At 45.9% G+C, this 9,453-nt stretch overlaps 1 protein-coding gene across 1 annotated transcript; it reads right to left on the bottom strand.

Moving 5' to 3' along the window:
• LOC118208153 (14-3-3 protein beta/alpha-A-like) lies at positions 1-9,110 on the bottom strand. Its single transcript, XM_035382542.1, has 6 exons — positions 8,959-9,110; positions 4,066-4,366; positions 3,269-3,392; positions 2,765-2,925; positions 2,399-2,494; positions 1-2,013 (listed from the first exon to the last, which is right to left on the bottom strand). Exons 2-6 carry the CDS (start codon positions 4,357-4,359, stop codon positions 1,957-1,959), a joined length of 732 nt encoding a protein of 243 aa, XP_035238433.1. The 5' UTR covers positions 4,360-4,366; positions 8,959-9,110; the 3' UTR covers positions 1-1,956.
• Between the last annotated feature and the right edge of the window lie 343 nt (positions 9,111-9,453).

The raw sequence follows: 9,453 nt of genomic DNA, 5'->3' as shown, positions 1-9,453 counted from the left end.
TGAACTGATAAAACCTTTATTTCACTTTAAATGATCTTGTACACGTTTCCTGATTGTTACATGTAAGGTGAAACTAGAAGCGTTTTTTATTTTTTATTTTTAAGACACACAAATCTATTTATCATTTAATCAATAACCTGGGAGGAGGGGTATTTTGGGCTCATTTTTTGAATCTATTTTTTTCCCCCAGCTGTTCTAAACGTTCACAACTACATGCGCGCTAGGCGATAAAACCGTTACAGAAGCAGACTTCCGGCAAGTCTCCGGCCAGTAAAAACAAAGCAGGAAGAGGAACTGGATATACAGACGCCCTCCACATTCACCAGTGCATTTTTAAAAATAAAGCGTAGAATAACAACTGCCATTTTGTTCAGCAAGAAAAGGGAGGTTTATCCTTGCGTGTGTACATTTGTGTGTGTGTGCGCATACGTGTATGTGTGTGTGTGAGAAGCAGGCCTCAGCAGGATGAACAGGGACAGGTAGTCTCCACACCTAAAGCAGAATGCTAACGACAGAGGTTGGGTATTGTGACACTGAGCGAATAAAGATTCGGGAATATTATTCCAGGGTATTAAATCTTCACTGACCGCCTCATGAGTGCCTGTGTCTGAAGCCTTATCAACGGGACGCATGCAACCGCTGGAACGCTAAAATAATCACGCGTGTAACCGCTCGAACACGTAACTTCTCGAACGCTCGAACCATCGCGCACGTAACCGCCTGGACACACGCAGGGGGCGCCCACTGGAAGAGCCTCCTTTCAGGTGGTTTAAAATTCTGGACCCCAAAGTTTTCCCCTTCATTTAGCAGACTGTAGGTTTGACAAACCCTGTTCTGAAAAATTACACAACATCTTCCAGGATTATTTACAGGAAGGTTCACAACAGTGCCATTCCAACTACCACCCCTCCCACCAAAAAAAAAAAAAAAAAAAAGGTTAAATTTCTCAATTATTTTGCTAAGAAAATGCTAAAAGAAGTCGTAGCAAAGCTCCCACTGTACTGACATCACGCTGTTCTGGTACGCATGCAGACAGTCTCAATAACAGCCCAGTGCACCAGTCTTCTCCATCTTTATTTTGGCCATATTATCATTACACACAAACGTGGTCAGATGGAATGTTTAAATAAAAGGACGGGTCTGTAACCCTGAAATATAGGGTCCCTTTAACTTTTTAAAATTTTTTTTAAACATTTTATTTCCTAGGTGAAATAGTGAACATACACAGCAGTACACCCAGTGCCACAATACAGGAGGCTACTCCTTTCTGTATGAATCCAAAAGAAACAGCTGATCTGCCACCTAAGTGCAGTCAGCCTACGATGTCTCAGTTACATTTATATAAGAGTGTGTGTGTACCTACAGAGAGATGTGTGTGTGTACCTACAGAGAGAGAGAGAGAGAGAGAGCAAGCGAGAGAGAGAGAGAAACATGGGTAAGAAAACACAAAACTAAGCATCACAGTGTTTGGTGAAAATAAACTGCCAGTTTAATAACCTTACAATAAAACCTGCAAATACCAACGACCAATTACACTAAAAAATCAAAAATAAAAAACCAAAATGGAAAAAGGAATGGAAAACTGACAACAGAAAATAAGAAAAGGAAATCCGAATATGATGAAATGCAATAACCTTCTCTATGTGAATGGAAATATCTTATTTTTTAAAAAATGGAATCATGACTGAGGATCAAAAAAAAAAAAAAAAAAGATTTTCTACTTTTAAACCAGGTGTTAATTCACAAAGGGCAGAGAGGACAGCCTACGGGGAAAGGAACTTTACCCTGTCACCTCAGGACCAATCAGAGAGGGGCACAACCGCAAGGTCGGGTACAATACATGCTGCTCGTCATAGAAAGGGGCGGAGCTGGGCTGGCGGAAAGGGGGGTGTGTGTAAGATAGACAGAGAGAGAGATAGAGAGAGAGAGTGGCTGGATCGATAGTGCAAAGGGCCATTAGTTCTCCCCCTCGCCAGCCTCCCCTTCATCGCACTGGTTTTCCGATGTCCACAGCTGCAGGGAGGAAGAAGAGCTTCAGAAGGGGGCGGAGCAATGGGTCAAAGGCACACTTTTTTTTTTTTTCTCACAACAGACAGTTGTGCTTCTGAACTGGCTGTTTGTCAACAAATATTGCAACTTTATCTGAACAGAAGCCTCCACCACAGTATAGTAAGAGTGTGGTATTTTTGTCATGAAAATGAACCCAACACAGATTTTCCAATCCAGTGTGATTTGGACTTTTCTGCAACCATTTGTCAATTCCAATAACAGCGCTGCTTCTTATTGGGGTGCAGTGAATATGTTTGCACCCTGAAAGCTATGGTTCACGGGGGCGGAGGGGGGGCGTTACAATCAAATCACATCCCTACATCCTGCTGCTTCTGCTGCTGAGACTTACGGTGAGGTTGTCCCTTAGTAGCTGCATGATCAGGGTGCTGTCTTTGTATGAATCCTCGTTCAAGGTGTCGAGTTCAGCAATGGCTTCGTCAAATGCCTTGGGGGGGGAAAAAAACGAAAAAACAATGGGTGTGACATCACTTCCTGTTCACTTGCAAACAAACCCTAACCCCTCCTCCCCTCCATTTAGTATGCTGGCCTCGGGAGCAGGGCGGGGCAGGTTTGGGCAGGGCAGGATGTGGTGGGGCAGGGTGAGGCAGGTTGGGGCAGGTCGGGGCAGGGCGTGGCAGGCAGGGGCAGGTCGGGGCTCGGCGAGGCAGGACGTGGCAGGGCGAGGCGAAGCGGGCGTCGGCCGCTGGCAGCTCACCGTCTTGGCCAGGCTGCAGGCCTGCTCGGGCGAGTTGAGGATCTCGTAGTAGAAGACGGAGAAGTTGAGAGCCAGGCCCAGTCTGATGGGGTGCGTGGGCTGCATCTCCTTACTGATCTCAAAAGCGCTCTTATACGCGTCCTGGGAAGACTTCACCGTCGCTGCAAACAAAATAAATAAATACATACATCGTTAAAAAGTCTCTGCCACCCCTTTTTTAAGCACACTTAAGAGTGTCTGCCACAGATCAGCACATCAGCCTTCTGCCAAAGCGGATTTGGACAAGAGGCAAGCTGATAGAATCTGACACACACAGTGAGGCTGTCATGGTTTTTATAAACACCAAACTGCTTTTACACCCAGTGACCTATAGGGGTCCAAATTCCACAGAAACACATGCATCCCTCTACAGCACCCGGGTCCCCAGCAGCTGATTTTCAGTAAGAATAAGACGGAAGCCACGGGGAGTCATAGCGACGCGTTTCCCCTGGAAACCATACTAACCCTCCTTGGAGTCTCCAGATGCCACCTCAGACAGGTATCTGAAATAATCTCCTTTCATCTTCAGGTAGAACACCTTGCTCTCCGCCTGACTGGCGTTGGTGATCAGGTGTTTGTCCAGGAGTCCCTGAGGGTGAAAGACAAGCAAAAAAGGTTAAAAAAACTTTTTTAAAAAACCAAAAAAACAGTTTAACTTCTTCCAATTTTACAGAGCCAAATCTAGATGAAGAGGGGAAAAAATTAATGTGTATATATATATATATATATATATATATATATATATATATATATCTTTGTCCCAAACGCAATGCACTATATCTGCAAGTCTGTCCGTGAGCGTGAGTGACTTCAGAGAGAAAGTATGTGTGGGATAATTTTTTCTATGAGTGAGTGTGTGTGTGTGTGTGTGTGTGTCAATGTCTCTCGTTGAGTCAGTATCAGTGTGTGCGTGCATGAGTGAGTGAGTGAGTGTGTGTGTATGTACCGGTGTGTCAGAGTGTCTCATTGAGTCTGTGCGTGCATATGCGTGCATGCGTGTGCGTGATTGAGTCTGTGCGTGCATATGCGTGCATGCGTGTGCGTGATTGAGTCTGTGTGTGCATATGCGTGCATGCGTGTGCGTGATTGAGTCTGTGCGTGCATATGCGTGCATGCGTGTGCGTGATTGAGTCTGTGCGTGCATATGCGTGCATGCGTGTGCGTGATTGAGTCTGTGCGTGCATATGCGCGCATGCGTGTGCGTGATTGAGTCTGTGCGTGCATATGCGTGCATGCGTGTGCATACGCAGCTCCTCGCTCACCAGCACGTCCTTGCAGATGTCCTGCAGCTCGGCCTCGATCTTCTCGCGGTACTCGCGCGCCATCTGCTGCTTCTTCTCGTTGCCCTCGGTCTTCTGCTCGATGCTGGAGATGACGCGCCAGGAGGAGCGCCGCGCCCCCACCACGTTCTTGTAGGCCACCGACAGCAGGTTGCGCTCCTCGTTGGACAGCTCCTGCCCCTCCTCCGTCACCGCCTTCATCGCCGCCGCCATGTCGTCATAGCGCTCCGCCTGCTCCGCCAGCTTGGCCTTCTGTACCAGGTCACTCTTGTCCATGTTCACGCTGCGCAGGGGAAGGGGGGGGGGGGGGGGGGGGGGTGGGGAGACAGAGACAGAGAGAGAGGGAGAGGGAGAGAGACAGAGAGATCAAATATGTGAATACAGTGCTCTTAACTGAACATTCTAATCGCTGATGTCACAGTCACCGCTGGTGACTGAAAGCAATAGAGTTAGAACTTAGAACTTTGGGGGGGAAGAATTCCAAAAAACCTGCTCTTCAGCACCCACTCACTCACTCCGAATGCCACAGAATTTTTACTTCACGAGTCATTCCATTCTTCACACACATTCAATCTGAACAAAGACAAATGTATTACCAATTACTCGAGGGCCACCGCATTGAAGCGTCCCAGCATTTTATTTTTATTCGAAAAAAGAAAGAAAAAAACAAATTTTGTCCTCCTGACACTGAGTCCAGCTCAACAGAGAAGCCTTAAAACGGACCTGTATAAACCAGAGAAAGATTTCACCATTGGGAAAACCTCCAAATTACTACCCAAAAAACAAAGGTCCACAGCATCGCTCTCTGTAAAATACACTTCTAAGCAAACTCATCGGGACGTCTCACACAGACTACACCATAGATACTGAAATCTGGACTACGAATCCAAATCCTGCCGTTTTTCTTCTACCCCTTAACTGAACAATTAGTGCGACTGATTGGCCAGACTGTATTCACACCTGACTCCCAGGTAAAGGCAGCGTGGAATACCAGCAGTTCTTGGACCCAGAGGCCATCATCTGAGTAACAAGGATCAAGACAGTTTAATCGAATAACACTAACATTGCCGTATGAAAATAACATTCCTTGATCAGCTACATACATTCCCCAAACTTAACAAATCTGACGTTAACAAAAACATACAGTGCAGTGCTGAAGTATTTGGACAGTGATAGAATTTCTGCACTTTTTGCTTAGTGCTCAAACACATTGGATTTGAAATAAAACCATGAATATGAGGTTAAAGTGCGCAACATCAGGCCCTAGCCGGCAGCAGGGTTGTACATGAGCATGCCAGTACAGTTTGGTGGGATTGGAGATGCCAAATTAGGAAACTCTTGCAGGAATCACAGCGCTTTTTATGCACAGTATGCATGTTCAATTGGATTCATGACAGGTGATTGACTTTGCCAGTCAAGAACATTCCACCTTTTTTTGCCCTCCTTGGTTTCTTAAGCAGAACGTTTGGGATCATTGTCTTGCTGTAGGATTAACCATCGTCCAATGAGATTTGAGGCATTAGCTTGGATCTGAGCACATAAGATGTACACTTCAGAATTCATTCTACTGCAGCTACATCAATGAAGCCAAGTGAGCAGGTTCCAGTGGCAGCAACACATTCCCAAGACAACACTACCACGTTTCACAGATTGGGGGGTGGGTACTTTGGATCATAAGCAGTTCCTTTCTTTCTCCACGCTCTTTCCATCACTTTGGTACAGGTTAAGACTCTTCTCACCTGTCCAGAAGACTTTGTTCCAGAAACCTACTGTCTTTTAAAAGCACTGGCTGTTCTGTTCTTGAGGCTTATCAGTGGTTTGCATCTTGTGGTGAACCATCTGAGGTTATGCTTATGCGTAGTCTTCCCTTTATGGTAATCTTTGACACATCGATACCTTACCTAAATTCTGGAGACAGATCTTCATCTGCTTGACAGTTGCAAAGGGTTTTTTTTTCACAACTAAAATAATTCTTCATTCATGCACTTCCGTGGTTAACCAGGCTGTTTGCCATTGCTGAGCTCACCGGCACGTTCTTGCTGCTAACAATGCATCGAACAGTTGATTTTGACACACCCAACATTTCAGCTATGTCTCTGTGTGATTTTTCAACCTCAGGATGGCCTGCTTTACTGGCATTGACACTTAGGCATAAAAATGGCTGCAATTCCTACACAGATCATCCAATATGGATGTAAATACCCTCAAATTAAAGCTGAGTGTCTGCATTTTAATCTCATATTTGTTGTTTTATTACAATTCCAATGTCCTGGAGTACGCAGCCAAAACAACAAAAAAAAAAAAAAAAAAACTGTCGCTGTCACTGAGCTGTAAATACATTCAGTTGGTCTGACACAAACCCAGAGGTGAGAACAAGGGCGCGCACTGCTTCTCTTCACCTGCTGGCATGATTAATGGATTTAAACAGGAGGAGGTGACCTCAGAAAGAGGTAAGAGAACACACCTTACTCGTGTGGCCACCCTTTTAGCTGCCTAGTCTGAAAGAATGCACTTCCTGTTAAATCACAGGATCCAGGAAGCCACTGCAGCAGGTCCCCGCCTCACTCTGAGGTGCACCTTAGAATGACTAAATCTCCCAGCATCCCCAGGACACCATGTGACTTACGGTTTTACCAGGAAATACCACAGGGTTTCACTGTGCCACTCATTTCACACAAACATCCAGACTAAAGGTTATCTGCACAGACAGACAAGGCCATTAGCAATTGATCCGAGGTGGCAAGCGCACTGCAAACTGGAAGAGCTCCGACTAATTACAAAGTGCATTGATCTCGCATAAAGGCACGAAACTGAATGTCATTAGTCTTGAACGCAACATTGAAAGGGCAACACTGCAAACAGCTCTTTAGGATTTAGAAGTTCAAATGAGTCATCAAGGGGTGACACACCCTACACACACAGCATAAACAGCACTCAGCTAAAGGGCTGTATTTTTAATTACAACTTTTCTAACACACAAAGGATTTACTTTGCCTTGCAGGAATGTACAGATCTGAAGGAGACATATTTCCATAAATAGTACAGCCCAATCTCATTTGAAAAGCGTTTAAACATGTTTCAGTTGTAGCGTCATACATCTGACAAACTGTAGACTCACTTGCCTCAAGAGGTCGAAGGGTGACAAATTAGCAGTAATTCAAGAGCACAGAAATCACTGTCTTCCATGTTGTCATTAACGTGATTGAATGCGTCCAGCGCACTGCGGAAATGTGGTCAATTTGCTGGAGCCCGCAGACGCGACACGTGCCAGGGGAAGAGCCAGTCTCCTGGGAGCCATGGCAACCCACTCACCTCGAAAACGCGATTGATTTTTCAAGGATTATAATTGTGCAGACAGCCACGGCTTAAATGCAATAGGCTTTACGATAGTTTTTAAAAGGGTTACACAAGCCTTTGAAATTAACATTATTCGTCATCACTTTGCTTTCTTTCAACAATGCTGTTCGGTGATCACAGTCACACCTACCTCTCTCTTTTTACAGGTTGGGGATGCAACGTAAAAATGACATGTTTTCTGAGGTTCAACCGTGCTCTCCGACTCTGCCCTTCCGTCGGATGGAAAACACCACCCAATGCCTCCGATACGGAGATCAAGCGCTACGGTTAAGCGGGCAGTTGTCATAAGACGGCGACATTTGCCAACAGTGAACCGCGCTATCTTTTGCGACTTCGCCGATTAAAGCGCTGGGAATTCGCCGCTTCGCTTGCTTTTTGGGCTCAGATCTTCCCCGGATACAGTTTCCACTCGGCTCGAGAATACGGGACATCACCCGGAACACCCACCAGTTTCAGTACTAGGTGTGACCAGCCGTCAGGCAACAACTTCATATCCTAACCATGCTAGTTAACATGTCAACGTTCGCAGCTACTCTGATAGCCGCACATAAACGACGTTCGCCAGCCAACAATTAAATGTACACCATTCATCCTGAATTAATGTAGGTCAGCCATTTATCACTGTTGAGTAGGGTAAAAAATTCGATTAAAAACCTTAGGTTATCAGGCCAACGTTGACTCGTTGAAAAACAGGTTTGTCAAAAAACGACGCAATCGACTTGCCACCCACTTGCCAATTTAAGAAATCGCATTGCGCGACAACTTCACATACTAGCGCATAAAACATTGGCTACCTACACGAACACCCCATAAACTGGCCATTAAACTAGTTAGCCAATGAGCTAGCTCGCGGAGAAGAATCCGAATTTTCAGCATCGCGCTAGTTAAATTCAGTTCCTTCGTCTGAATCCTTACGCATGCTAATCCGCGAGCAACTGCGGCGCACACAGATTAATGAATTACACGCCCTGCGCGTAGCCATCATTCACAGCATTTAGATTACGTACAATGATGCCGCAAAGAAAAGGATCAGACGCGCCAGCGCGGCGGTACTACGATCGCCGGCCAGTTAGCGACCTCGGGCGCGCTGCTATGCGGCTACGATGTGTTTGGTTGTGCTACCGCCGTAATGTCCACTGCTGCATTACTGTTGTTCGTTACGTTTAGCTAGCACGACCCGCAGAGGCCCGGTCTTTCCTTTAAAAAGTAACCAAGCCAGTCCGGGATAACCACGCCATACATCCTTTGTCTCCGATAAAATTAAGGTAGAAACAGTTTTATAATCGTTCGCGGATGTTTGGTAAGCCCTGCACATCGGTATTTTGTTTTTTACCCTCCTGCGATCGTTATTCCCTCCCAAGGCCCGTGCTAGCTGGCTAGCAAGCTAAGCACCAGCTCCCTCCCAAAACCAGAAGCACCGCGAACCGTGATCACACCCATTATTGTCAAGGTGAGCCGCCGATACCCCCAACCTTCGGATAAGACGCAGCACAATCGACCCTGATCTAAAGAACTCACATTAATAATGTACTTTAATTCCTGCTTTTATGTGTGGACGATGCAATTGGAGTCTCTCTCCGTCCTCCGTCTCGCTGCTTGGGATGTTCAGGGCAGTACCACTTCCGCTTGCACTGACACTTCCGCTTCCTCTAAACCCCGCCCCTCCCCCGCCACCCGACTACAGTAAGCACTCTCCGGGGTCTCCCATCCATTTTTTAGGGGCCATTACGACATCATAACCATGGCAACCACTGTAGTGACGTCAATAATTGCCACGGTGACTGTTACTAGGAGGAGCGTCAGACTAGTTTTTTTTTTTTAAAACCAAAGGTGCTGAACCTGTTTCTCATACCAAACCTCTGTACCAAACTGTGCAGCGAAGTTGGCAGTGAGCTGTTAGCTAGCTAATAACTTTCACGTTCGCACACAGCAATGGAAGTAGTTTGTAAGTGCTCCTAACTTTGAAAGTGACGTAAAAATACACAGACGTAAAGACTATCAATCCTTGATTTT

Source organism: Anguilla anguilla, chromosome 11 (genome assembly GCF_013347855.1).
Source record: "Anguilla anguilla isolate fAngAng1 chromosome 11, fAngAng1.pri, whole genome shotgun sequence".
Classification (NCBI taxonomy): Eukaryota; Metazoa; Chordata; class Actinopteri; order Anguilliformes; family Anguillidae; genus Anguilla; species Anguilla anguilla.
The sequence above is the reverse complement of the archived record's forward strand: the minus strand, read 5'-3'. Positions and strand labels throughout refer to the sequence as shown.